This window comes from Haliaeetus albicilla, chromosome 10 (genome assembly GCF_947461875.1).
Source record: "Haliaeetus albicilla chromosome 10, bHalAlb1.1, whole genome shotgun sequence".
NCBI classification, from domain to species: domain Eukaryota; kingdom Metazoa; phylum Chordata; class Aves; order Accipitriformes; family Accipitridae; genus Haliaeetus; species Haliaeetus albicilla.
The window spans coordinates 25,415,786-25,442,973 of record NC_091492.1 but is presented as its reverse complement, the minus strand read 5'-3'; the positions used below and the strand labels follow the sequence as shown (position 1 = coordinate 25,442,973).

At 57.2% G+C, this 27,188-nt stretch overlaps 6 protein-coding genes and 1 long non-coding RNA gene across 7 annotated transcripts; 1 reads left to right on the top strand and 6 right to left on the bottom strand.

Moving 5' to 3' along the window:
• Window positions 1–1,809: 1,809 nt before the first annotated feature.
• Window positions 1,810–3,977, bottom strand: LOC138687106 (protein S100-A12-like). The gene is made up of 3 exons (XM_069793077.1): window positions 3,520–3,977; window positions 2,502–2,730; window positions 1,810–2,096 (listed from the first exon to the last, which is right to left on the bottom strand). Exons 2-3 carry the CDS (start codon window positions 2,700–2,702, stop codon window positions 1,932–1,934), a joined length of 366 nt encoding a protein of 121 aa, XP_069649178.1. The 5' UTR covers window positions 2,703–2,730; window positions 3,520–3,977; the 3' UTR covers window positions 1,810–1,931.
• A 1,732-nt stretch (window positions 3,978–5,709) lies between these two features.
• LOC104323750 (uncharacterized) lies at window positions 5,710–7,098 on the bottom strand. The gene is made up of 3 exons (XM_009927548.2): window positions 6,639–7,098; window positions 6,313–6,469; window positions 5,710–6,072 (listed from the first exon to the last, which is right to left on the bottom strand). Exons 1-3 carry the CDS (start codon window positions 6,989–6,991, stop codon window positions 5,863–5,865), a joined length of 720 nt encoding a protein of 239 aa, XP_009925850.2. The 5' UTR covers window positions 6,992–7,098; the 3' UTR covers window positions 5,710–5,862.
• A 3,088-nt stretch (window positions 7,099–10,186) lies between these two features.
• LOC104324078 (protein S100-A4) lies at window positions 10,187–11,332 on the bottom strand. The gene is made up of 3 exons (XM_009928043.2): window positions 11,180–11,332; window positions 10,537–10,691; window positions 10,187–10,430 (listed from the first exon to the last, which is right to left on the bottom strand). Exons 2-3 carry the CDS (start codon window positions 10,672–10,674, stop codon window positions 10,266–10,268), a joined length of 303 nt encoding a protein of 100 aa, XP_009926345.1. The 5' UTR covers window positions 10,675–10,691; window positions 11,180–11,332; the 3' UTR covers window positions 10,187–10,265.
• A 1,714-nt stretch (window positions 11,333–13,046) lies between these two features.
• On the bottom strand, window positions 13,047–15,161 carry LOC104324079 (protein S100-A4). The gene is made up of 3 exons (XM_009928044.2): window positions 14,332–15,161; window positions 13,944–14,102; window positions 13,047–13,257 (listed from the first exon to the last, which is right to left on the bottom strand). The coding sequence occupies exons 2-3, from the start codon at window positions 14,082–14,084 to the stop codon at window positions 13,093–13,095; spliced, it is 306 nt and encodes a 101-aa protein (XP_009926346.2). The 5' UTR covers window positions 14,085–14,102; window positions 14,332–15,161; the 3' UTR covers window positions 13,047–13,092.
• Window positions 15,162–16,230: 1,069 nt separating this feature from the next.
• LOC138687395 (uncharacterized) lies at window positions 16,231–18,316 on the top strand. Its single transcript, XR_011326592.1, has 2 exons — window positions 16,231–16,495; window positions 18,028–18,316. It is a non-coding gene; the product is annotated as an uncharacterized lncRNA (long non-coding RNA).
• On the bottom strand, window positions 17,290–20,756 carry S100A16 (S100 calcium binding protein A16). Its single transcript, XM_069794329.1, has 3 exons — window positions 20,686–20,756; window positions 18,192–18,363; window positions 17,290–18,069 (listed from the first exon to the last, which is right to left on the bottom strand). The coding sequence occupies exons 2-3, from the start codon at window positions 18,345–18,347 to the stop codon at window positions 17,905–17,907; spliced, it is 321 nt and encodes a 106-aa protein (XP_069650430.1). The 5' UTR covers window positions 18,348–18,363; window positions 20,686–20,756; the 3' UTR covers window positions 17,290–17,904.
• A 2,797-nt stretch (window positions 20,757–23,553) lies between these two features.
• Window positions 23,554–27,099, bottom strand: LOC104313475 (protein S100-A14). Its single transcript, XM_069794324.1, has 4 exons — window positions 26,433–27,099; window positions 26,069–26,177; window positions 24,603–24,749; window positions 23,554–24,495 (listed from the first exon to the last, which is right to left on the bottom strand). Exons 2-4 carry the CDS (start codon window positions 26,099–26,101, stop codon window positions 24,376–24,378), a joined length of 300 nt encoding a protein of 99 aa, XP_069650425.1. The 5' UTR covers window positions 26,102–26,177; window positions 26,433–27,099; the 3' UTR covers window positions 23,554–24,375.
• Window positions 27,100–27,188: the final 89 nt, after the last annotated feature.

Here is a 27,188-nt window from a genome sequence, read left to right as displayed (position 1 = left end):
GGCTCTGCAGGTCTCCTTGCAGAGGGAGCCTCCCTGTCCAGCTGTGCTTGTAAGCCATGCCAAAGTGGCTGCAGCAAGCTGCAATCCTGGCCCCAAGGCCACTGCGATTGAGCAAGCCCCTGCTTGCTGGAGCTGCAGAGGCGAAGGAGTGGGAAGCAGGTATCAGGTGGCACGCAAGCAGCCCAATAGCCATGGCAAGCAAAAGGTCTGGTTTGAGGTTGGTTGTGCCCTGAGGACCTGAGCCCTGGCAGGGCACCCCATGCTTGACAATGGTTGCAAAACTCTTTCAAAATACATGTTTACAGGCAAGTGGCTGACTGATGCGGGAAGAGGGCATGGCAGGGTTTGTCACTATGCGGTTTGCTGTGTTTCACAGCAGGTTTTAGTCCAGATCAGGACAGAACATATGTTCTGGTTGCAAGATGTGGTTTTAGCTTGCGGGAGCCAGGGGACAAACTCTGAGCCCTAGCTCCTGACCACCTTTGAGCATCATCAGACCAGCGATGCTCCAGCTGCCACCTGGCAGGAGCAGCCACCATGGGAGCTGGGGCAGCCTAGAGGTTTTCCCATCCCGGAGCCACAAGGGTAAGGATTTCCCAGTCCTTTAGCTTGAGCCAAAAAGCATTCACATATGTCTTAGCCATATCAAACAGCTATAAACTCAGCTGCTTGGCAGGCACCACCTTGGTCCAGCCCAAAGGGAGCTGAGCCCCAGCTCTGCTGCCTGCCCAGGCACAGCACAACTGCTGCAGGGTGCTGGACCCTTTCTAAGCCCTCCTGTAGCTCTGGCAGATTGCAGGGCTGGATCTGGCCATTGCACTTGACCTTCCTGCTTGTGCTGCAACATGCAAAATGTTGCTCTTGCTTGTGCTGGGGCACCTACCTGCTCAGCCTCATGGGGAGGTGGTACCTGAGCGTTTGGTAAAGAGCTGCATTACAGTCTATTTAGTACCCAGAAACAGTTTGTTGGTGCTGAAAGACATCTCCCAGATGGCTCAGCCAGGGACAAGATCTTTGCGCCCTGCTGGAGCCCATCAGGGTTTTGGTGAGAATATTTTACTGGTGGAAAACTCTGAGATGGAAACCATCTGGGCTTTTCACCTTGGCTGGGTAGCAAGTGATTCAGCAGGGCTGGGAGGGAGCACTTCAGATGACTTGTCTGCATGGGAAATATCTGAAATTTGAGTTTTCATTGGGATTTAGGGATAAAATTTTAAATCTCAGAATTTCCCACAAGCTAGAAGCTATATATATAGACAGGGAAAAAAATACACATGGAAGTTACTAAGAGCACCCTGGCTTGTTCTTGTGGTAAAGGCTGTGTTCTGTTGTGAACTGCTGTTGTCATGGGTATTAATGCATTTTTTCCTGCTCACAGGTGATTCTGCATCCAGAGAACACACTTGGCATGGCCAAGGTGAAGAAGCTGGATGAGGATGGGCAAAATAGGAAGTGCTTCCCCAAGCTAAGCTGGCTCAGCTCTTCCCAGTCTATGCAGAAAAATTCCTCTGACAGGGAAAACATCTAATACAACTGCAATACATTGCAGTTGATGGCAATGCCTTGCGTTGGTCTTCTGGTCATTAATACCTTCCAAGCCCATCAGTCCAGCCCTCTCAGCTTGGACCAGACACTGAGCAATACAGCTCTCTCCCACTCACCACATCTCGATCATAAGCCTCTTCCTTTTGGGGTTTTTGGGGTGCCTCATTTAGGCAAGCCTTTATCCCACAGCTCCAGCAGGACCATGCATTTGCTGCAGCTGGTGCCCACCCTCCCCATCCATAAGATGGGATAGGAAGGACTCAATGAACTTCAAGTGATGCTTTATTGTCTCACAAGCATGACTGATCCAAGCAGACAGAAAGCAGCCAGAGCACAATTCCTACAAGCAACCCCTTCTGAGTTTTACATGGGTCGTGCACTGAGACTCAATCCTTGTCTGGTATACAGCGGTCATCCCGGTGGATGATGCGATGGGCATCATCGGTCAGCTTGGCCAAGACGATGGTGAACTCCTCAAAAGTCAGCTCACTGTCCTTATTTAAGTCTGTCTCTTCAAAGAGTTTCCTCAGGTATTCATGTTTGTTCCTGCCCTGAAATTGGGGGACAGGACATGTGTTAGCATGGCTCCTCCCTGGGCTGCACACCCACTGGTGGATACCGAGACAGTTTTATTCTTGCATGCCCTGGGAAATGTTTGGAAGCCACAGGATCATTGTGACCCTCTCCTACCTTGCAGTCAGCCCCTAGTTAAAACCCCAGGTGGATAGGCTCTTGTCCCAAGCTCCTTTGGCTGCTCCATACCCCTGCAGTGGCAGGAGGGATGAGCACGGGTGGCCCCACAGTACATGAACAAGCTGGGTCTGATCACAGAAACCCACTCTGTGAACCACAGCCATGGTGGGGTCTGCACCCTATTCCCACAGGAACATCCAACCTCAGCCTCATCCCTGCCACAACCCCTCCAGGGAACACAAAACAGCTCCTGAGGCACTCACGCAAGCTTGTAGGAAGGTCGGTGCCTGCTCAGTCAGCAGTGTCCTGAAGTCATTGAAGTTGAGGAGATCAAGCTGGCCCTCCCGGATGCTGTAACGGTGGTAGACATCCACAATGGTTTTCAGGGCCATCTCCAGTGTGCAGTTTCCAGGGAACTGCTGAGTCTCAGGAAGGGTGGCTGTGCACTGGGTGCTTGCAGACATGGCTGAGCTCTTGAGGTTCCTACAGAAACTGCAAGGAGAAACCTCAAAGCCATGAGATACATCAAAAACCAGGCACCCCACACCATGCTCTTGGCCCCCACCCCAGGCACCCCAAAGAGGGGTTGCATGGCACCTCCCCAGCCTAACAGCAGATCTGTACCAGGAGCCTCATCTCACCAGGGCTGAGCAAGCCAGTAGCACCCAGCATGCCTGGGAGCAGTTGGTGGCTCCTCGGCGCCAAGCAGGTAATAAGTGGTTTTAGGAATATCACTGTTTTACAGCATTGTCCAACTGTCTCCAATTTTATCTTCACCCAAGAAGCAGCTTGTTCCTACTGACCCGGAGGCATTTGTCAGGTAAGTTAGACAAACCCATTAGGCTGTAGTCACGTATCTGTACCATGCCACTGACAGCAAGGATGGCTTTAAGTCAGGGAGCACAGTTCAGGTATGGGCTCCATTGCAGCCTCTCCCTGACCTCCTCCTCTCTCTGTGAATCTCCATCTCCTCTTTGGGTGGGAAACCCTTTTCACTGCAGACATTGAGCACAGAAACCCTGTCCTCTGGTGGGTGCCACCATGCAGGTGACACCCGCAAAGGGCTCTCTCCTTGCCAGTGAAAACAATTACAGCTCCACTAAAGATGGCACAGAAATGCCCTTAATTTATACTTGTATTGCCATCAAAACCAGCCTCCTACCCTGCCCCAGGTAGAAAGCATTACCCTGGAATAAAACAGGCATAGGGCATGAAGTGCCATATTCAAAATCGCTTCTCCCTCATCTTATTTCCTGCAAGAACCATTGCAGTGTTACTTACCCTTGTCTCCAAGGAAGGTTTGCAGATGATGGGTCTGTTGCAGTGATCCAAGAGCCTGGGCAGCCCTTTTATACATGTCTGAGATCCTCTTTCATCAGAGATGCTGACACACCTGCTGCAAGCAAGAGCTTGAGTTAGGATTTCCCGTACCTGGAAATTGCAAGGTGGGAACTTCTGAACCCCTCCCCATCTCATACCTCTGCACATAGTTCCCGGTTACACCCACCGGGCTTTGGAAATGCTGCCCTTCCACCCCACCATCACCTCTGACAGGGCTGAGCTGCTTGCATGCTGGGCAAAGAATGGGAAAAATACTGGATGTACCATCATACCTCAACGTGAGCATAAAGGGCAGGTCCGTCTTGGCAGAAATTGCCAAAACTTTGCAAGTTCTGCAATGTGCTGAAAATTTTATGCGCTCTCATGTCAATGTAGAATAAAGATGGGCTGTTTCAGAGAGATGTGGATAACTTTGTCCATTGTTTTTAATGTGATCTCTCTGTTTTCTATAATACTAACTGGTTGAACACTAACAAAGGTGAAGGCAGCATCTACCTTTTAAGAAACTGTTTTCCAGGGTATTTTCCATTACTTTCTATTTTCATGTCACTTGTACCAGACCTTTCCTCTTGCTCCAGAAACTTTGTGGAGGAAACTGGGCATAAAACAAGAAGAAAATCTGAGGTCAGAGTCTTTACTGGCTGGAGCATTAACTAGCAAGTGTTTTGCAACAGTCACCTCTGTGCCACCCATCTTGCATTAGCAGAACAGGTACTAGAAGAATGAAGAGACTATAAAAAGATGTAAAAATAAGACAATAGATTCCAGGAAGAGGGTAGGAACAGAAAAACAAAAGGGTAACCATTCCTGTTTGAGTATGCTTCTTGCATGTCCCAGGGGCAGTATCAAGAACTGTTGCATGAGTTTTATTCTGGTATCCCTGACTCACTTTATTGCTTTTTTTGTTTTCCTGCTCTACTCATCAGGGACTGTCAACAGTCCAAAACTGCATCCTCATTCCCCAGCTGGCCTCGCAAAGCATCAGCCAAGACTGGTTTTTGCCCTGTGCACTTGCATAGTCCCCACGCAGACAGACCTGTGGGCTCTGAATTCCCATCTTTCACAGCTATGTTCCCCAAAACCTGCAGGGGAGGCAGCTCCCAGTGCCCAGCCCCATGAGGGGAGTGATGCACAACTGACAACCTGGGTGCCCTGGCAGGACAGTGAATAAAGTCTGCCTCTGAGGGACAAAGCCTCCTCACCAGTAGCAACATTGTGGAGCTAGAAAGTGATCACCTGTGTCATCAATTGCAAATAACCATGCAATAGCCCCATGCTTCCTTTTGTGGCTCGGTTTCACATGTGACAGGCTTCTGATTTCAGCTGATGTTGGAAATGTCAGAGCCTCCTGAACCTGAGAGTTTCCCACTCAGTGCAGTTGCTGGCAGATAAAGGAGCTCTTTTCTGCTCATGTATCTGCTCCCCAGGAGCCTGCAGTGGCTTGTAGATGTGCTGTGACCTGGGGTGCTGTTGCCTCACGCTAACAAAAACATCCAACTTCATTGTGCAGAGTTAACACCAGCTCTCCAGAGCCCCTCAGCCTCATTCTTTGCTGTGTCAGGGCTTGCAAGATAAGTGCTGGTTGCTTTGTGGGTTGCAAAAGCATTGCACGTACCCCCAGGATGCTGCACCCCCAGGTCCAGAGCAGGGTCTTGGCAGTCACCTGGGGAAGCAGCCCCCAACTGTGCTTCACCCTGGCATGTCCTGGAGCTGGTGCGAAGACGGGCCAGGAGAACCAGGGCTCAGGACGCTCTTGTGCAGCCACTGGCTGCCCCTTCCCAGCAATCTCCCCAGTGTCATGAGGTGCTACACACCCCACCATCCACTGAGGTGAAGGGTGCTGGGGCCAACCACCCTGTGCAGGGAACCCACTGAGCCTTGGGAAGGCAGTGGGAGCGTGCCAGGGTCTGATATGCTTCAGGACGGGGAGCCTGCACAGCCTGTGCTGCTCAGCTGCGACCCAGTAGCCTTGTTGTCCTGGATCCCTGCTCTGCAGGGAGCAGGGTCCCCCCATGCCACCTTTCCTTTCCCATTGCTTCTCCCGTTCAATAGACATTTAACTCCCCCCACACGCTAGATGCATATTGCATCCTCCCTGGAGACGACAGGACACGTAATACAGCTGCATTTGGTGCTTGAAGAAAAAAATTTTATTTCAATGCCATAGGCAGAAGCAGACAGCAAAGCTTTGGTTACAGGTTTGTCTGTGTTTGCGGACAAACAGAAGGGATGATGCTGCTGGAAGAGCACAATCCCGTGGGCACAGTCACCCTGGGAACTGCTTCACTTGTGGGAACTATGGCCGTGGTCCTGGCCGTGACTGTCATCTGGATGCTGGTCGTGGCCGCTGTGACACTGGTGGGACCTATTGTGGGCATCAATGACTACGAGATTCAGCGTGGTCAGGAACTCAGTGAACTTCAGGCGTCCGTCATGGTTGTGGTCTGCTCTAGCAAAGAGCTTGCTTATATAGTCATCGATGGACGTGTTAGGCTGCAGCAGGACAAACATGAAAAAGAGTCAGCCTGAAGCACAGCAGGGTTCAGGGTCACCCTGAAAGCCCGCAGCTACAGCACAAGGCTCACCCAGCAAGGATTGCACAGTTTCAGGAAAATCCTAGAAAAGCTTTCCCTCCCCTTTGGGAGGCTCTCAACCACCCACACACCCCAAGGAGGCCACCCCTTCTGCAAGCTCTCACCAGCATTAGGAGAGCTGGCCATGCTCGGCTCTTACCGGCACAGTGTTGTAGAGGAAGGGTTTGGCGGTCTCCTTCAGCAGCTTCGAGAACTCAGCCTTGCTCAGGTAGTCATCTATGGGGCACTTCATGGCATACTGGTGGTAGATGTTGATGGCACACTCCAAGGCGAGCTCCAGGTCGGTTTTCATCTTGCTAGGAAGGGACAGGCAGCAAAACATTTAAACCCCATCAGAGGAGAAGGACTGCCCTCTCCTCCGGGAGCCCCAGCCAGGCTTTGGCTGCCTGGCATGGTCGGGCTCATCCCCGTGGCACTTCCAGCAGCCTGAGGCCTGAAACCACTGTTCGGCAAGGACCTACTTACCTATGAGCAGTGCTGGGGCTGACTTCTGCAGATGGCGGTCCACGGGAGGAGAGGAGCAGTGACAGCACAGTGGAGGCAAGGTGTCTTTTATACTGTCCCTGAGCTAAGATTTGTGACAGCCTCAAATTTCCTTCAGGGCAATAACCCTGGGAATTGTGCAAGGCTACGCAGCACGCCCAGGTGGCGATTTCTTGCCTGACTCCAGGAACTGGCTGCTCCCACTGTTGACGAGGGAGGGGACACACCAAACTCGTTAGGGCAAAACAAGGAAACACCAAAAGAGACATTTGCAGGGAGCCAGCATTGTAGGTCAGTGATGGTGCAGGGGCTTTCCCAGGAGCTGGGACACTCATGCGGAATTTGGGGGTCTTCGCAGAGATGATGGAAAAGGAATTTTTCAAGATCACATGAAAGGTGCTGGGTGACGGTTTCCAGTGGGATGATGCTGGTTTTTCCCAATGGTACATGTGGTTCATCAGTCCTGTATCTGCCCTGACGATGTTGAATTTCACTGGAGGTGTGCTGCATGGGTGCTGGGGGATGGCCAAAGCATCTCACCCCCCAGACACCTCTTCAAAATCATGAGCAGCATTCCTCCTGAATCATTTCTTAATGGCTAGCCAGGAAGCCAAGAAAGACATTACAAATCTGGGCATGCCAGCATGCCGGAAACCTGCCTGCCAGTCTTAGGAGGTGGTGTTTCCCGGCAGCTGTAATTGCTTCCTGACGATAACCGAGGTCTTTGGCAATCGCTGCATATTCCCAGTTGTTGGGGGTATGCTGCCACATGGATGACCCCATGGTGTTCCCATGGCCTGGCACGGGCTGCTAAACTCTGCATGTCTTGGGGGGAAAGACAGTCGGGGGGGCTGGTGAGGAGCTTGTGCCCAAGAATGCCCAAGCCCTTCACCACAAGTCTGTTCTTGGTGGGACTGGCACAGCAAAAAGCCTATGCTAGCCATTAAGGCTTTTAGGAGATGGGAAGGACAGTGGTGGTGAAACATCTCCCCATCAGCCTCTTAATCCAGGAGCATGAGGAACTGGTGCCAGAAAAAGCCTGAATTGCAAAAGAGTGAAACAAAGAAACTGATTGTATGATGGAGGGAGATGGGCACGTCCTCCCCAGGAAGGGGAGCCACACATGGTTGATCAGTGGGACACGGGTGCACTGTCAGCAAGACGTGATGGGACACACATGGGCAGGCATGAAGGGATATGCCTGTGCCACATGGGGAGGTGGGAGGAGACACGCATGCGCCGTGGGTCCTCATGCTGCCATTTGCTACCCAACCTGCCACGGAAGCCACGTGCCCACGCACCAGATGCGCCCAGCACATGCCCTGCCTTGGGGCCTGGCTGCTGTGCCATGGCAGCCCACGCTCCAGTGCAAGAGCTGCCATGGGTTGTTGGTATCTGCTCTGCAGCCAAGTGCAGCTGCGGGGCTGGGAGTGTTGGTGCCGCAGGGACAGAACCAGTACAGCCCCAAGGGCATGGCAGTAGGGCAGTGACAGGGGTGTGGATGGATGCAGGCAGGCAGGGATGCCTGTGAACAGCATCATGCCAGCTTCAAATATTCACAGATCAGGCATAAAAAGGACCAAGGGCTTGTAGGGGTTGTCCCTTTCACCTGCCTCTGGGATGCAGGTGCGGTACAGCCACATTCTCAGGTGTTTCACTGAGCCTGGAGGGGTGGATACTTTTTTTTTCCTTCCTAATATTGATGCTCAGGTGAGCATTGGATCTCAGAAGCTGGGGTTTGTGGAATAAGCCCTACACTCTCTGTTTGGGGGAGCAGGGGGATAAGCTTCAAACCCAGTCTCCTGGCAAACCAGCCCTTCAAAGCCAAGGGTGCAGTGCCCAGGCAGAAGAACAGGCAGAGCATCGCCAGCACCCAACAGGATCCATCTGCTGGGACATGATCACTGGGTGCAGCCCCTTGCTGAGTCCCTCCCGTCCACCCCCAGCAAGAGAAAAAACAGTGCCATCCATGAGGTTTTAATTTATTCAAGGTTCAAAAATTACCACAAACACAGCAACAAAACTTTACAATAAGAAATTACAAAAAACTTTACAAAAGGTCCTTAGAAAAGGCCCCTGGGTCCCCTTGCCCCACTGGCTGGCCCAGCTCTACATTTTGCATTCCTTCAGTGCATCATTGTAGATCGTGGCCAGGGCCCTCAGGAAGGTTACGTATTCCTAGAAATTCACTTCCTCATCTTTGTTATGGTCCAGGTCCAGTCCATACCACAGCTGTAGGCAGCACGGGGATGGAGGGGAGCTCAGCAGGCAGCTGGGAGCTGGTCCAGCCTTGGGGCAGGGATTGGGGAGCAACTCGGGCATCGTTCCCTCTCCACCTCAAGGGATGCTCTGCAACCCTCTAGCTTGCCCTGGTGCCAGAAGGGCAGGAGGGGGCAAAGCCGGTCCAGATCCAGCTCAGCGTAGCCCCCAGGGTCTGGCCCCAAAGGAGCAGGGAGCTGACCTGCATCCTCACTGTCATGCCACCCCAGGGTGTTGCATCAGCTGGGGCTGGTGGCTGCAGGGTGTCTCACGGGGCACAGCCCAAACGTGGCTCCCGGCTGCCTCCACACACAGCCTGGGGGCTGGCAGAGAGGGCGGGGGGGGGGGGGGGGGGGGGGGCAAAGCCAGGGCTGGCCAAAGAGAAGCCTTTGTGGCATCTCTGCTTGCCAGTGCCTCTGGGAGCAGCCCCAAGCTGAATGATGAAGGTCCAGCTCCCAGCAGGGCAGAGGGGGGAACATCCACATCTGGAAGGTGCATGCTGCACATCTGGAGCTCAGCACGCAAGCCCAGGTTGGCCGCAGCTCTTCAGTGTGGGGGAAAAGGCATCGGGGGAGGAAATGGAGACTTATAGACATGAGCAGGACAGGCTCCGGTGGGGGGAAGGGAGGGCTGTGGTTGCATGGCTCCTTGCATTTATAGCCATGGGCAGAGTCCTCCCATGCCGGCAGCCCAGGAGAGCTGGCTGGGTGCATGGGGGAAGTCACTCCTCTGCACGCCATAACCCCACCCCAAGCAGGAACGCAACTGAAACCATGCTCCCTAAGGATTTGCTTGGGGTGGGGAAGGGACAAGGGTCCTGGGTGAATTCCCAATGCAGTAGGTCAGCAGGTGGGGGGACAGAGGCTGACCCTGTGTCAGCTTAATAATTATGGCTAAAAAAGAGTTGTTCACCCGTCACTGTTATCACAGTGCTGGTCAGAGGCATTAATCCCTGTGAAAGTTCCTGCCTTGCCTTGCATCACCATGAAGCAGTTACTGGGGCTGCAGGGCAGGGTGCTGCCAGGCAGCAACTGCCACTGACTCATGCTAACATGGCCGGCGAGGATCAGCCCAGCAGGCTGTTTACAAGGGCTCAGGGAATGAGGTGCCCATGCTGCAGCAGAGCAACTCCAACTTAGTAGCACCCGTGCTCTCGCTCGTCATCCGGTACCTGCAACATGCACATGGAAGGGAAATGGGGTCTTCCCCAGTCTGACAGCACTCCTGTCCCCGGGAGAAGAAACCCCCTCATTGCAAAGCATGCAGAGGACTTTGTTTAAAGCAACCTTTATTGAAAGAGCAAAAGGGTCATGGGAGCAGCAATGCAGCCCTCAGGCCAGTGCCCCATGCTCACTTCCTGCGTGGCATCTTGTCAGGGCAGTCCTGGAAGAAGTCGTTGCACATCATGGCCATGCAGGCCAGGAAGGTCACGTACTCTTGGAAATCCACCTCACTGTCACTGTTGCTGTCCAGATTGCACATGAGCTGCTGTAAGCTGGCCTCATTGGTTTGTCTCTGCCCAGGAGCAAAAGGGGGGTTAAAATGGGGTTTTGCATCAAGGGCCACATCCCTGAGTCCCAGCATCACCCATGGGATGTCGTACCCTCTGCCGCACACTTACGCTGAAGCTGGGCAGCTCCTTCACAAGCATCTCCTTGAGCTCCTGCTTGCTGAGCTTGTACTTGTCCCCCTCCTTCCCCGAGTACTTGTGGAAGGTGGAGACTATGACGGCCAGTGCCTGCTCCAAGGGACACGCCATGGGGAATGCCAGCGATCCTGGAGGCACCAACAGCACAAGCAGGTGAGACCAGAGTTCAGGGTCCCCAGACAATCCCACGCTGGGGGGGCCAACAGTCTTCCCCAGACTGTACAGCCTGCTCCAGTACCCCACTCCCGGGCATACACAGGGATGCATCACCATTTCCTCCCTAATTTCACCCCCCCGCTAGCAGCCAGGCTGGGTATTGCCATCTGGTACCGGTGCTGAGCAACCTCCAAAAAAGCCATGCCGGAGGGGAGAACGTGGGGGAAGGCAGCCCAGGCAGGGAAGGGGCACCTGTGCTTTTCCAGCCCTCGGAGGTGAAATGCAGCCTTTGAGCTCAGCTCGCTGCAGCAGGAACCGCACGCTCAGCCCCAGGGGAAAACCTCCATAGGGGGACCCCACTGCAGGTCGGGGCAGCTGCACCATCAGCGAGATCCGGAGGGCATCTGGATGGCCAACAGGGCGAGGGGGAACAGAGCATTGTAGGAAAAATACAACTCACCGACAGCTCAAACGAAACAGCCGAGGACAGGCAGGGCGGGAGGCAAGCCGGCGTCAGTTCATGGCATTTATAGCCCCGCCTGGGACACCTCCTCACTACCGGGATAGGAAGGCACCAATGCCGATCCAGCGTCTGTCTGGACATTGGCTGGCAAAGGAGGAGAGGAAAACGCTGGGAGCAGCCGTGGCCCCCCCAACCCATCCAGCTCCTGCATTGCCAAGGGGGCTGGTTTGTGTCAGAAAGGGCAGAATGTGCCCCCAGGGCTGGACAGGGACCACCTGTCCAGAGAGAGAATCCCTAGGGACAAGGGCTGAAGCAAGGGGGGTGGTGGGCACCTCGTCCCACCACTGCCAGTGAGGGTAGGTGATGCCGATGCGGGGCGAGACGTCGCACGCAATGGTTTTGGCAGCATCCCCAGGGATGTCTGGAACTGCACAAACCCGAGCGGGGCTTGTCCACAGCTTTGTTGTGCTGGGGTTTTGATGAGGGGTTTTTTTCTGTTTTTTAACTCGACTGCAAGCAATTTCTATTTCCTAACTGCGAGGGCAGTGCGTCACAATGCCCCATTGTGTAACTGAGAGCTATTTTGGTGTCTGCATGTCCCGAGCGCATGTCAGGGAGTTGCAGGGGAAAGCCAGGAGCAGGCAGTTTGCAACCCCCTGCCATGGGGCAAACCGGCTGTTCGCCATGGTGCAAGGGTTGACAAATACCCCGAGTGTCCCTGAGCCTGTCTGAGCCCCCTCAGGACAAAGGCACCCGCTGCTGCAGGGACCAGAGTGAGAAAAACAGGGGATGAAGCCCCCCTGACGGCTCTGGGTTGCTCTGGTGCCCTGTGGGATGCGAAACCTCACCAAACACCGCACAGCTTCTTCCCAGGTCAGGGGTTTCTTTAAGGACCATTTTGGCAAAAGAAACCCCCAAGCCTGAACCTTGTCTCCCTACTAGCAAGTGCAAACTGGTGTAAATTACGGGCAGGAGGCAGAAGCTCCCTGGCGCTCTTTATAAAGACACTGGGAAGGGGCAAAGCGAAGTTTGAGGCTGCTGGGGAGATGCTGGAAGGACCTGGGGGCTCAAGGAGGACTTGGGGACAGGCTCTGCCAGGTATCTGCTCTGCCATGCAATGATGCAGAGGCTTTGTAAGGGCTTTTTTGAAACTGCAATGGTTTCTCTGAGGTTTTGGGGCTGCTGGGGAAAGCTGGAGAGCAGCTGCAGCACCTTCTGCAAACCAGCCCAGACCTGCCAGGAGCTGCTGAGGCTATGGGGAGGTGGAGTGGGGGGGTGAGCTCTGTGCTTCCCAGCCAGTATCACAGGCTGATGTGCTCAGGAAACTGCTGCTTATCTGCAGCCCCACGGCTCTGTGGTACACCTGGGAGGGGGCTTAGGCTGACCTCCAATGCAGTCCCCCAGCATGGGCTAGTCTGAGGGGTCTAAGGATCTCCTCCAGCTGCTCAGAAACAGCTCTTCTCTGTGGGAATTGGGGACACACTCTGGCTTTTGTGCTTTGCATGGACCTAGCATCTTGCTGTCCGGCTCCTCCAGACCAGCTTTCTCTCCCTAAACCCAATGCATTGCCCAGGGCAGCTTGTGCCAACCTACAAGCCAAGCTCTTCTCAGGGAAGCTTGTATGTTTTGAGCTAAACATGCACTGAACCTCTCCTCAAGCCAGCAAGGACGGTTCAGGGCAATGTCCAAGTACATTGCTCAGAGGCGGCACTGAGCTGTTTTGCTCAGGCTTTTCCAAAGAATGCCTCCTGGGGCTGAGTCACACCATGGAAAATCCCACAAAGCTGGAGGAGGGCGTGAGTCACCCAGCTGCCCGTTAACCTACGGCGCGGAAAACCGTGCTGATGCACACCGAGGCTTTGGAAAAGCTTTTATTGAGAGCCCCGCGGTGATACTGTGGGCAGTGGGGGTCACTTCTTGCGGGGCTGCTTGGTGGGGCCATCCTTGAAGAACTCATTGAAGCCCATGGTGATGCAGGCCAGGAAGCAGACATACTCCTTAAAGTCCACCTCGCTATCCTTGTTGTGGTCCAGGTCATTCACGAGCCTCTTGAATTCCACCTCGTCCATTTGTTTCTGCGAGGGGGGAGAGCATGGTGAGGGTAAGCGGTTTCGGGGTGCACAGATGAGTGAGGTGCTTTCTCATCCAGCCCCGCTGCTTGCAAGGAAGGATGTAAAAAGCCTTGGCTTCCCTCCCCTTACCTTGAAGGAGGGTTTTCTCTTTGCCTTTGGAAGGAGGTGGGCTTTAGAAATGCAGCTGGCTTACCTGTGCTCTGGGGTGTGCTGGCACAACTACAGCAAATATACCTCTCAGTCATGAAAAGGTCTGGCTAAAAAATTTCTCCTCCCTCCTCCCAAGTTAAACCACAAGCCAGAAGGGGAAGTTGGGGAGTTAAAAAAGGATTAAAAAATTTAAATCAGAGCATGATTTTTCTTTGCCAATCAAAATATTTCTGTGGGTATAAGAAAGCCAAGTTTCCTTTCAGACTGAGCATGCTCCAGCTTGGGTCGTCCTGGCCTCAACCCTCCTTCTCCCCAGGGCTTGCCCTGGAGCACAAGATCTCAGTGTGTTGCATGTGGGCTGCATCTGTCATGCACGCTTTGGGGAAATTCAGAGACCACCTCGGCTCACCCCTGTGCGGTTTGCACCATGCTACGTGGAAAGACCCAAGGCTGGTTTGCTCCTGCTCCTACAACACCTCCCACCTGTACATGGGCACCTCTGAGGGGATGCAAAGGTATGTGCCCCCACAGCCACTTACGCTCCCAAAGATGGGCAGCTCCTTGTTCAGCAGCTCCTTGAGCTCCGCCTTACTGAGTTTATATTTGTCCCCTTCCTTCCCTGAGTACTTGTGGAAGGTGGCGACCATCACGGCCAGCGCCTGCTCCAGGGGACACGCCATCGCCAGCCTCCTACGTGCCTGGAGGGCAGAGCACCAAGGATGGGGTCAGGGCAGGCTCAGGGCAGTGGCAGGGGGGTCTGTCCCCCCCCACCCTGCCCAAATTGGTCTGTGATCCTTTAAGGGGGTAGCTGCAACCCCAGTGCCTCTCAGGGAGGCATTTTAGGGTGCAGCAACTGCTGGGTGAATTGCATCTGGAGAGCAAAGCTGCACAACAAGTGATGCACAAGGAAGGGGAGCAAAGACTTACCGGGGTTGGTGCAGACCAGGCAACAGCAAGAAGCCAGGGTGCTGCATCTGGAGCACAATGGGCATTTATAGCCCAGCCAGGGTGGCACTGCCCAGCATGCCCCACGCAGCCCCCTCGCCTCCAGGCTTTCCCAGCAGCTCCATGCTGGCAGTTTCATCCGCACCTCATTTTTGCCTAACGAGCTGTGTGATCCCATTAGTGGGAGGTGGGTGGGTGCTGGGAGGAGCTGCTGGCCCTACTGGGGAGTCTAGGGACCAAGGCACAAGCCAAGTGATGGGTGCAGGGACTGGGAAGGGCTGGGGCATCCCTTGGGGGTCCCCAGAGAAAGCTGGTCACCAGCCCATGACCCCCCACTAAGCCATCACTGTACTGTACCCCACATTGCCAGCTTTCTGGGTGGCCCTGGTGTCCCCAAGACAGATGGTCCCAAGCACTCCCATCCTGGTGATCCCAATGCAAATGAACAGGCTCTGCAGTGGGGCTGGGGAGGTGACAGCTCTTTTATTTGAACCATGAGCTGGGGCTCAGTGCCAGCTGGCAGGGCCATGAGCCTTAGTGCAGAAGTCATTGCAGAGCATGGTGAGGCAGCCCAGGAGGACCGCATATTCCTTGAAGTCCATCACGTTGTCCTTGTCCTTCAACAGCACCCAGAAGCTACGCTTATCCAGTTGTTCCTGGCACAGAGCATCAGCAGGGTCAAGGATGGTGCTCACCAGCCACGGCACAAGTAGGCATCAGCCGCAACAGGTGGTTTCAGCAGGTGGGGGGAACCTGTTTGAGGGAGGAGAGAGCCCTTCCCTCACCCCCACATCTTCCCCAGTGGTGGGGAGAGATGCGAAGATGCTGGTGGGGCTCCGTCCTGAGTGTCCCCACCCTCACCCCCATGAAGCTGGGCAGCTCCTTCAGCTCAGCCTTGCTCAGCTGGTACTTGTCATGCTCCTTCCCTGAGCACTTGCTGGAGGCCAGGGCTTGTTCCAGGGTGGTGGCCATCCTGGCAGGAGGTTGCTCCTGGGGGAGTGCCACTACCAGGGAGGGCACCTGGCTTTTTCCTGCAAACCCCCAGTTATTTTTGCATTACCACCCATCCACAAAATCCTGTTTGGTTTGGAGGAGGGAGCCAGGGTAAATCCTCATCTGGTGAAACCCAAGGTGGCCTGGCCTCGAGCAACTCGAAGACAGCCAACATTTTGGTCTCTGGTGATTGCAAAGGAACCGTGTCTTTCTTCTCCCAGAGATTTGGCAGCTAGAGAAGACCATGGGGAAAAACATATTTGGGGCATTTTCTGAAATCTTGCAAACCTTGCGGCACATGGGACCTCGAGACTGGTGCACCACCAGGGCTGGGTTAGCAGCTGGCACAGGGTGCCCAGAGCTGATCCCACTGGAGACATGAGGACAGGAGCGTGGGTTTGAGTTCCCTAAATTGGGGCCAGCTGCAGAGCCTGGCAGCCCCATCCCTGTTGCATAGCCCCACACCATCCCCCTCCCCGCCTGCCATATGGTGCTGTGCAAAGTGCCCCAGTGTTTTCCAGGAGGAGCACCCAGGGGTGCAGCTGCCGAGCGTACGGACACACAAAACACCCCCTGCCCACATGGATGCTTGTGCAATGCTTTCTCTCGCACACTGGTCCCCTGCACACTGGTGCACTGCAGCAGCCCCTCCCGTGTCTCCTGGGTTCCCCATGCACCCCTGTTTGCTCCAAGCAGCTCTGGGATGGGGAAATAATGTACCCTGCCTCAACCAGCACGGGCGTGGGGCCTGCAAGTGCTCAGAGCCCCAGCTCAGATGCCTGGGTCCTGTGAGGAAGTTAGCATAAGGTGGGGGTGGGGCATCCTGAATTGTTTCTGTGCACTGCAGCTGATCTGCATCTAGAAATGAGATGTTGGGGGCTGGTTCCCCCTCGCCCTGAGGGTCCTTTCTGGAGAGACCCCTAGAGTCTACTCTGGATCCCACCAGATCACTGGGATCCTGCGTGAGCAGCTAGGCGCAGCACCCAGCCAATCCCCAGTCACCCCATAAACAGCAGAGTGAGTCAGGAGCCCTGCCCTTGCCTGAGGGGGATTCCTCTGCTATGACTCAGCCGCAGCCCTACCCAGCTGCTCCGTCTCCCACAGGAGCACCCCTGGTTTGCCTGGGACCCCTGATGCTGCAGGGCAGGGGAAGGTGGGCTGCGTGGGCAGGGGGACAGGCAGGAGGCAGGAGCCAGCGATGCTCCTGCATCGGCGAGGGGGGCTGGCTGGAAAAGGATGGGGGTCCTGGCTCCAAGGTGCTGTCATCCCCCCTGCCGTGGGAGTGGGGGTCGCAGAGGGTCACCACCATGCTCACAGGCCTGGGGCCAAGTCACCTCCCAGTGGAAAATCCCCAGCAGGTGCCGGGGCCGCCGGTTTGGGCTGCCTGCCAGCACCGTGGGCGTCACAGGGCGCCATGAGCCAGGCTGCAGCACACTCCCCACCGAGCACTGGAGCCCAGGGTGTCCCTGGCACACGCAAGGGCATGGAGCTTTTCCCCATCCCCATCCCGGGTGGGGGGGTGTGCAATGAGCCGAGATGCAGCACGGGAATTGGGGTCACCTGAGACACGCTGGGGTTGGGGTGGCTGTGATCTTATGGTGTACGGATGGGGGGCTGTAGTCCCAGGTGCTTGGGACGCCACATGGAGACATGGAGAGGGTCCCTCAGGACATGTGGCAGCATCATCCGCACCCTGTGTCCCAGGCAACGGGTTGGGGTGCTGGGAGGCCACGGTGTCTGCTGACACCTCGTGGTGGCTCGATCAGCCCCAGGGAGCCCATCCCTGCCACGCCAGAAGGCTGGGATGGGTGTTATCGCCAGCCCAGGGTACGCTGTGACTGCATGATGGGAAATAGGGCAGACTCCCTCTCTTGGCCCCCCACATCCCATCCATGCATGCATGCTGCGGGGCAGCCCCCGGGAAAGCAGAGCCTCAGCTTCACCCACTGCTCCTCCAAACTTTATTGCTGCAATAAATAACCACTGTGGTGTTGCCCAGATGGGACTGCGCCACTCCCCGAGCCCAAAGGACCAGAGCACCAGGCAGCACAGGCAGGGCAGACCCTTCACCAGCTTGGGCAGGGGAAAAGGCACGCTTTTCCCAAGAAGACCCCTGACTTTGAGGGGGAGCTCCAATGGGAGAGGGGGTCCCGGTCGTGATGGGGTTTCTGCCAGCAGGGCTGCACCCCAGAGGTCTGAGAACAGACAGAATTCATGTCCTAGATGAGGGGAAGCCTCTCCCTTTGCTTCTTGCCCAGCACCCCTGCAAGGACAAGGCTTGCAGAAGAGGACGAGGGCAGGGATGGCATGGTGTGGGGTAAGGAGGACTGCCCCAAGGCTGTGGTGGCCTTGCACCCCTCAGCTCCCACCCACAGGATCTTCCTGCCCTGATCACACTCTGGCATGGCTCAGTCGGCAAAGCTGTGGGAGACTGGGGTGCCCCGCAGCAAGCTGGGGCTCGGGGCGCGGCTCGGCAGCGGGCGAGGCGAGAAGCAGGGAGCCATGGAGAAGCAGGGGCTGAGCCCGTCAGGCTGAGCCTGGGGAGGGTCCAGATGCAGCCGGCTACTTGGTGTGCTTGACGCTCTGCTCCTGCTGGCGGATGATTTGGGCGATGGGGCTTGCGATGCCACCTATCAAGGTCCAGTACTCCTCGAAGCTGATGCGCCCGTCTTTGTTCTCGTCCAGGTCACAGATGAGTTTGTCGGCCGCTCGACGGTTCCCAGTGTCCTGGGGGAGATAGCGGAGCCACTTACACTGGGGCAGCAGGGAAAGCAAGGTGCAGGGTGGGGGGGACCCCGTGCAAGTGTGAGGAGGAGCCGGTCCCCTGGCCCCATGCACCCCAGCCTCACCGTCAGCATGTGGTTGAGCTCACAGCTCAGCATCTTGCGGAAATCCTTCTTGCTGATGCGCCGTGGCTTCTTGCAGCAGCAGCGGCGGCTTGAGTACTTGTCAAAATTGTTCACCAGCACCTGGACAGCCCATTCCAGCTCCGTGCATTCTGCCATCGCTGCCTGTGGTCACCTGTGGGGACGGGGGTCAGGGACGGGGGCCCTGGGACCATCCACAAGCCCATGCTGGAGGACTAGGGGTGGAAGGGCAGGCAGCGTGCCACCAAAGCTCACGGTGCCATCACTTAGGGTGTGCACGGGAGTCTCTGCTGCCGCCAGTCCTGGAGTTACTGCAGGCCCCCAGGCAGGCAAAAGACAGCCTCCACAGAAAGGCAAAAAGCTGGCAGTGCTGATATGCAGGGTGCTTGTCTCCCCACATCACTGCTCATACAGGGTTACCCTAAAAATCCTCCAAGCCACCTGCCCCAGCTCTGGCACGGTAGTCACCCCACACCAGCCGCCCCACCTGCCCCGCCAGGGCAGCCGCCCCCACGCATGGGACAGGGCGGCAATTATGGCGCTGGGGCCGCGGGGCTCCGCAGCACTGGAGCCGCGGCCGCCAGTTCCCAGGGCTCATTAGGAAGGAATGGGGCTGGGAGCCGCGTGGCAGGGCGGCGGTGGCGGCAGGACGAGGGCAGGAATTACCGGCCAGCCCTCCTCTTGCTTCACAGCGCCAGGAACACCCTGGCAGAGCAGGTCTGGACCTGCCTGAGCCCCCCGCTAGCCCAGCCAAGGCCGTCCCCCATACCCCAAGGTCCAATCCTGCCTGCCTGCTTGATGTCTGGGGTCCCCCTCCTCTCTCCACGGTCCCGAAGCTTCCCCAAGCCAGGAAGTTCCTTCCTATGGATGAACCCAACAGGATGGTCCCCGTCACAGGGTCTGCTGTCCACGTCACAGGCAGGATGGAACGCAGGCAGGGACGGAAACAGCATCACCTTGTCCGGCCTTGGCCCTTTCCTGCCTCGTCGGTGGCAGGGAGCAGGGCAAGCTGGAGCGTGTTACTCCCCGTGATTGTGCTGGAGCTATGCTGATTTACACCAGCCCAGGGTGCAACACCGACCTTCACAGCAGCGGTGGCCGTGTGGGTCTTGGAGGAAGCCAACAGGGCAGCATGCATGGAGCCCAGAGGGGTAGTCCAGCACTGTTCCCCACTCTGTGGGCATCATCCAGGATGGTGTCTGCAGCCTTGCTGCTCCCTGGGAGCAGGTAGGACCTGCGCGGTGCCCTAAACTTGGCTCACGTCCCCTCTCTCTTTGCACTGATCCTCCCCAATTCAGCCCCAGGTTGAGGACGTTGGCACATCAGGGTGGTGACAAGAGACACAAGGCTCAGCCCCGGGCTCCCCGCACTATTGCACTCATCCCTGCATGCCTTGGCATGGCTGGGTGCCCTCCCAAGCCACCCTTGTCCCCATGGGAGCCTTCTCTCTGCCACAGTGCCACGGCCCAGGGCCACCTCATCCTGGGGCCAGGGACCATATCTGGCTTGCAGGAAGCTGGACACCAGGGTGGCTTTTGAACAGTCCCAGCACTGGCAGGGGCTCCTACTGCAAGCTGCAGTGCCTGCCACAGCCCCACGAGAGCCGCTCACTGGAGACCTCCAGCCCCAGCCCTTCCTTGTCCCGGGCCATTAATTGCCAACAAAAGGTAATGACCAGCACTGGGCAAAAGCACCCACCACACACCCACACCTGCTGGGGTTCCCACATGCAGACCCCACGCCAGTATCACCAGTCCTCCACCACCAGCGCCCAGCCCATCCTCAGGACATCATGGCTACCGCTTCGCTGCTGACTCACAGCACCAGCCCATCCGCAACTGCGCAGCCCTCATGGCACCGCCATTGCCTGTACCCCAGCCCCACCATGTGTCCCTGGGGCCAACCTGGGCCATTGTCACCGCAGTGGGACCCGGGGATGCCAGCACGGCTGCAGCAGGGCTGGGTGCTGGGTAGGTGGGGTGGGCAGGACAGGGCTCACTGGCTGCTCTGCTCCTGCCGCTGTGGTTCCCCCCTCTTCCTTTACCTCTCCCTCTCCTTCCTTGAGCACTCACCAGCACCAGTGCCCAGAGCCAGGACCCGCAGCTGGGCACAGCACCACTGCTCCCTGCCCACAGTCCTGGCATTGCCGTGGGCAAAACAGGGGGGAAATGCCCTTTTTCCAGGGGCCAGACCCTACTGGCAACCCCATATGCTGGGCTCTCCATAGGCAGTGGAGGTCAATGGATGCTGCCAAGCCCCGTGCTGGACCACCCACCCACCAGCCCAGCTCACCCCAGTGCTCCCCCCGCATCCAGCAGGTCCCCTCCACCCCAGCCTCACGCGCGCGATGCTGCTGAAGGGCTCCGGGGATTTCCACCACCCAACCTGCAGCGGCACGTCCTAGGGCTGCTCCCGGTTGAATATTCACCCCAAGGGTCCCAATGCTGGCTTTCCCATCCCTGTCTGGGAGCCTCACCTGGCTCCGTCTGAGAGTCCTGCTGTGTCCGTTTGTCACCGATTTGGCAGCACGGGCAGTGGGAGCTGATTACGCGCTCTCTCTCCTCACCTTGCACCCATACCGCCGGGCCCAGACGGGCTTTTAAAGAGGCTCCCACCCCTCCTTGACGTTCCCAGGGCGTTCCCCAGCTGGGGCTTACCTGGGAAATGGCTCCCCGCGATTGCAACACCCAGACGGGTCGGTGCGAGCACAGACCTGTGGCGGGGTCTGGCTCCCTCCTGGGGGCTGCTCTGCGCATGGCTGTGGCTGTGGGGTGATGGCAGGTGTTTGGGGACCACCCTAAAAGACCCCGCTGTCTGGAAGGGGTGGTAGGCTCCCAGCAGTGGTGGTTTACCAGGCATAGTGCAACTCCAGCCTGATCCCAGGGTTTGCAAACTCACTGCCACCCAGCCATGCACTGGCCAAAAGACCAGCTCCTCTGTCCCATAGTGCATCCCCGCCACCCACCCCGCTCCAAACTGCCCCATGCACCGACTGCTGGTGAGGCCAGCCAGTCAGGTCCAGTGTGGCACAGGAGCTGCCCTGCAAGGTGAGGGGGCATTGTTTATTTGAACCAAAACCACTTGTTCTCAAGGGTGAAAGGGGCTGGTGCAGGTCTCTGGGGCCTTGGAAGCAGAAGCACCAACTCCAAGCAGGGTTTTATCCAGCTCTCAGCCATCTCTAGATGCGCTGGGACAGATAAGGCTCTTCTCAGCTGGTAGCTGTTCTTGTAAAGTCACATCCGTAATTAATTGACCCAGCAAATTGTACCCCTGTATGTCTACCAGAGCAATGGTGCGGCGATTTGATGCCAAGATTAGATACGGGCATTATTGGGAGCTGCATATTTAAGGATGCAAAGTAGGAGGTGATGTATTACAGGCAGGAGCCACCTGCTCAGAGGACCTTTGGGACTCCTATCCCGGAAAAAACGATGTGTGTCATCCCAGCTCTCCACTGGTTTCTTCCTAATCTCGGTTGGGAGGAAGCACACCCGTTCTTGGCCAAGATGCTCCGGTGTCGTTGATGCAACATCCCAGGAGGGTGGGAAACCCTCCCTGACCCTGCAGGCAAACAGCTCACCTCTGAATCATGGGCCTTCATTACTCTCCTGTGCCTGGCAGATGTCACAACCACATCCAGGCCCTTATTTTTACAAGGCATCCAGGGTGGGTGTGTGTGCATGTGCTCAGAGCAGCCACGTACCATCCAAACCCATCACAAAACAGTTCCCAGCCAGTGTGATTGCCCCGATGAGGTTGGTCTCTCCCCTGGTCCCCACCAGCTCTGGGTCTCAAGGGTCGGGAGCAGTTTATCTTCTCATGGATAAGCTCTGCTGCATGGGACCCTTTGCAGAGGGGGGACACTGAGCCCCGGCTTTGGGGGTCTTTGGTGACCACTGTGATGGGTACCCTGGAGCCACCACTCCTGCACACAGTGGCCACCCTGGTATAGACAAATGCATCTCTCAGCATTTCCACCAGCGTGGTGCCATGCCCGCGTGGTCAGCGCTGACTCACTGAGGGGCATTGACCGCCCTGGCATGAGCTGAGCTGTTCCTACCACCTCCAAAGACTTTCCAGATACAACAGATACTTATCAAGGATGGCTCACGCCGCAGGAATTGCCGTCCTCCCGACAGCACACCGTCATGCCAGGGAGCTGGTCACCAAACCAGAAATAGGACCCAGGAGTCCCCACTCCTACAGCACATTCCCAGCCTGGTGTTGGGAAAAAGATCCAGGAGCCCTGGCTCCCCTTTCCCCCCACCATCACCCCAACCATTTGACACATTTCCTGTCTCTAATTAAATGCACACCACACCTTTCTGCCTAATTTCCATGTATTTATTTCCAAAGCAGGAACAATAAATAGTCATTCTCATTATGAAATCCACCCCAAGGTGAGAGGTGGCCAAGCCACGGTGTCGGTGTTGCTGTGCTGGCCACTGGCCTGAGCGGACCTGCCACCCTGTCCCAGCCTTGGGTTTTATCACATTTCTCTGAGGTTTGGTTTCGTTCATCTATTTTTTTTGCCCGCAGTACAGACCCTCACAAGGTGATGCAGGTGCTGCTGAGGTGCCTGCACCCTCTCCCTTTTTGGGGTCCCCATCCCCATCACACCTCCAGGGCTCCCTATGGGTTCCTCTGGGACATGAAGTTCAGCAGGAATGGCCTGGATGGCAGAGGAAAGGCGGGATAACCAGGCTCAGCAGGTGCCCTGCACCCTCTCAAGCCCATGTCTTTGCCCTCCATGCGCTCGGTGCCTGAGCTAATTGCTCCATCCCAGTAAGCCACCGCTTTGTGGCATTTACTGTTTTCTAATTTGCTGTAATTAGACAGAAATCCCACACTCTCCAGCACAGGTGGGATCTTGCTGCTGACCTCACAGTTCTTGGGTCTTTCAGAGCCCAGGATTTTGGGGTCTCCGCTGAGCTGCATGCCCAAAGCCTTTGGGGTGCCTGGTCCGGAGACACAGCCCTGGGTCTGCTTGTGGGGTCCCCGCAATGGAGACCACAGGGCACAAGCCACCCTGGGAACTGGGCATGTGCACAGCCCCACACACACCCCCAGCACCGTGCACACCCTCAGTGCCATGCACACCCAGAGCACCATGCACACTTGCACTATCCCTTGCACACCTGCACCATCCCTTGCACACATGCAGCATCCCTTGTGCACCCACAGTATCCCTTGCATGCCCACAGGGTCTCTTGCACCCTCGTGCTCTGCACTGGGACTGTGCAACCCAGCAGTGAGTGATGTTCAGAGCCGCGATTGTTGCAGCCCTGTCCCTCCCTGCACCTCCCCTTTCCCCATCCCATGAAAGACAAATGAGGCCACCCCATCCTGGCTGGGTTTTTTTCCAGTGTTTTCCTTTATTAATTTATACAAAAATGGTTGCAAGTGATGCAAGCTGATAACAACCCGCCACCATCCCAGCCCCGAGCCCAGCTGCCAGCTGGGGGCCAGTGTCCCTGGAGAGGGGCAGGTAGGGGAGCACCGTGCAGGCGGCACACCCCAGCATAGCACCCCAAAACCTGGGCAGGCGCAGGACACCACAGTCCCTGCACCAGGGGAAGAACAGGGAATACACTCAGGCCATGCACAGCAATGTCAGTGCTGGCCCAGAGCCTGGGATGCCCCCAAAGGTGCTTGAAGCACGAGGCAGGACTGTGGCAAAGTGGCTCCCATCAGGTGGCAGGGCACAGGGCCGGGAGGACAAGCCCGCACATCCAAGGGCTTTTGGGGGGAAAGGAGCCAAGTCCCTCTCACTGTGATGCTCCAGGGCTGGGGGACCTGCAACCAGAGGGGTTTTGGGGCCAGAGGTGGGACAACCCCGGGGATAAAGGCTCTGAAGCAAAGGACGGAGAAAGGCAGCTCCAGAGCCCAGGCCAGGAACCCCCTTGCCACCTCCCTCCCGCCACAGTACAGGCCAGAGCTGGGGATGGGAAGGGAGGTTTCCTGACAGGAAGGAGAGCTGAGAGAGGGCAGGGATGGAGCCAGGGAAGGGGATCCCTCTGCCCCAGTCAGGGACACGGGGAGGAGACGAGCCCCAGAAGGAGCAACGCTGCATTTTCCCAGGCGCATCCCACCAGGACCAGCAGCCTCTCGCGCTTCTCGGTGCAGAGCCTGAGGCCTCGGGCACCTTCCCGTCCCCCACCGCCCTCTACTTCCTCCGGCAGCCCTTGGCCGCATCCCCCATCATGTCCCAGTACTCTCCAAACTCCAGCTTGGCCTCGTCAGGGTCTCCCATGCATTCGATCTTCTCATCCAGCGGTCCAACACACTGCAGCGGGGGTGGAAGAAAGCATCGGGGTCATGGGGCTGCGGGGTCCCGCAGGCAGCCCGTGCCCACCCCAACTCCCCCTGCCCATTGCCAGGCTCTGCCCTCACCTTCCCCAGGTGGGGCAGCTTCTGGACCACCAGCTCCTGCATCTCGTTGGGCGTCAGGTACTCCTTCTGCCCCTTCACTGCATAGCAGTGGAACTGGTTGATGACGGTCTCAATGGCCCGCTCCACATCAGTGAGCTCCTGGCAGTCCTGCACAAGGGAGAGAGGGTGAGCACCAGTGGGACACCTCCCCGGATGGATGGGACATCCCCTAGATGGACAGGACAAGCCCCCAGGTAGATGGGATGCTCCCCGAGCAGATGTGCCAGTGCTCTCTGCAGATGTTCAACCCCTCCACAACGATGTGATAAACCTCCTTATCAACATGATAGCCCTCTGTACAGATGTGAGACCCCCTCTACAGATGTAAGACCTCACTGTACAGATTGGAGACCCCCATACAGATGCAAGACCACTCCATATAGATGTAAGACCCCACCGTACAGACATGAGAACCCACCACACAGATGTTGCGTCCCTCCATACAGGCTCTGCCCAGCTGCAATACCCCCCTACAGCTGACATACCCCTCCACCTCGATGTGACACCCCTCCCTGCAGGCATGTCACCCCCTGTCTCTGCTTGCCCAGACTTCTCCCTGCCTGGGGCCAGCAAGGCTTAGCCACCCCGGCGTCTCCAGGCGCTACACCCACGGCGCGCGGGGGCTGCTGCGGCCGTCCGGACTGGTTCTTCCTCTCCTTTGCACAAGTGGTGGATGGCGGCATGAGTCAGTGCCCAGGACGACTCAGGCACCCACCAGGATGGGACTTGGTGGTGGCAGGAGCCCCTCTCCCTCCCTGTCAGGCCTGCAGACCCCTTCCCTGGCAGAGTGGGGGGCAGAGACTGGCCCGACCCATGCACCCGACTGCCAGCCACTTGTGCTAATTAGCCAAAGCTTCGTTTGAAGGGAAACAATGGTGATTCACTCAGCATCTGCGGTTTTCCCTTAAAACACTATTAAACCACATCAGGCGATGCCCATTAGGAAGAACCCAGCAATCTTCAGAGCCTCAGCCCAGTGCCCCAGCTCAGCCAGACAGGGCCAAATCCTCCACAGGTGCAAAGGGGAGTGGGGTGGGCACCTCCCATTTGAAAGCCGAGGAAAACAGGAGACTTTCTCTTGTTGGGCGTCCTTGGAGAGGTTGCAAGGAGCAAGTGCAGCTCTGGAAGGTGAGTCCAGAAGGGAGCTGAAGAAAGCTTCCTGGTTCCCCGAGCTTTCAAGCGGCTCCAAGCCTGCAGCACCAGGTCCCCCTGCCCAGCACCAGGGCAGCGTCGCCAAACCCCAAAACAGCCCCCTGGCTCCTCCGCTGGAGTCTGGCTCCAGGATGGGGCTGGCCTGGCTGTGCTGCTTTGAGTCACCCGGTGCCTAGGGCTGTGCTCTGAGGGATGGGGCCATGCAGGGTCACCCCTGCATGCCACACCCCACTGGGGGTCCCAGCCCTCCCAGTGCCGCAGCATCACACGTGGACCTTGCGCTTCTTGCGGCAGTTGCACTGGCCCATGCTGCTCCTCGCAGGGTCTGTAGGTCCTTGGTGGCAGCAGTGGTGGGGCTGTCCTCTCCGACGGGGTCTTGGGGAGCTGGCGGGGGAAGAAATCCAGGCTCAGCTCTCGGCTTGGGGGGAGTTTCCCCTCCTTTGGCGCCGGGACTGAGTGCAGGGTGAGGAAGGAGCCCTGGGATGCAGTGAGCTGCCGGGACACGTCCCAGCGGCAGGAGCGTCCCTGCTCCAGCAGCAAGTCATGGCAGAGCCGAGCGTGGGAGCAGAGGGCGTGCAGAGGGGTGGCGGGACCCCTGGGTGCGGACCCCCATCCCACAGTGGTGGATGGGCCACTTACCTGCTCCACGGGCTCTCCTGGGTCTGCGCGGGCTGTGGCGCGCTGGGGTTTTATACCACGGGGAGGTGTGAGTGGGAGCTCCCTGTGCGCCGCCAGCTGTGGCGTGGTGCAAGGCGTCTCATTCTGGAGCCTGGCTCAGGGCCAGCGTGGGGCTGGGAAACGCCTCCTTCCCGGCCACATTGATGGTTCCCCATCCGGCCCAGCACGGCACAACCATGCAGCACCGCGTGGGAATAGCCACCTGGGCACTGGGCCCCGGCTGGCTCAGGGATGGGTCAGCCCATGGTGGAGATTTTACCATTTCCCAGCAGCACAGGTATTTAGGAACTGAACACTGGGAATGGGAGCTCGGTTAGGGGTGCTGAGCTGGGGATGTGCTGTGCCAGCAGACACATCCCCTCATGCCACCCAAGACCCCAGAGAGGATGGGCATTGATGCCATGGAGGTGGCAACCAGTGCAGCATCGCGGCTGGAGATATTCCTGAGCCCCACCCTGGTCCCAGCCACATCTCTGCCACCCATCAGGGTTGCACTAAGCAACCCCACAGCCCAGCAGGAAGGCGTTTGTGGGGCACAGGGTGGCACCCCGCAAGCCAGACCAGCGCAAGGGCAATTTTGGAATGGCCCTATCCATCATAGGTTCCCCACAGCAGCCACCCCAACGCAGAGTGAGCCCCAAACCCCCACTTGTGGTGCTGGGCTGGTCCCTGGGCACAGTGTGGCCATGGGCAGATGCAGGCAGGGGAGAAGATGGG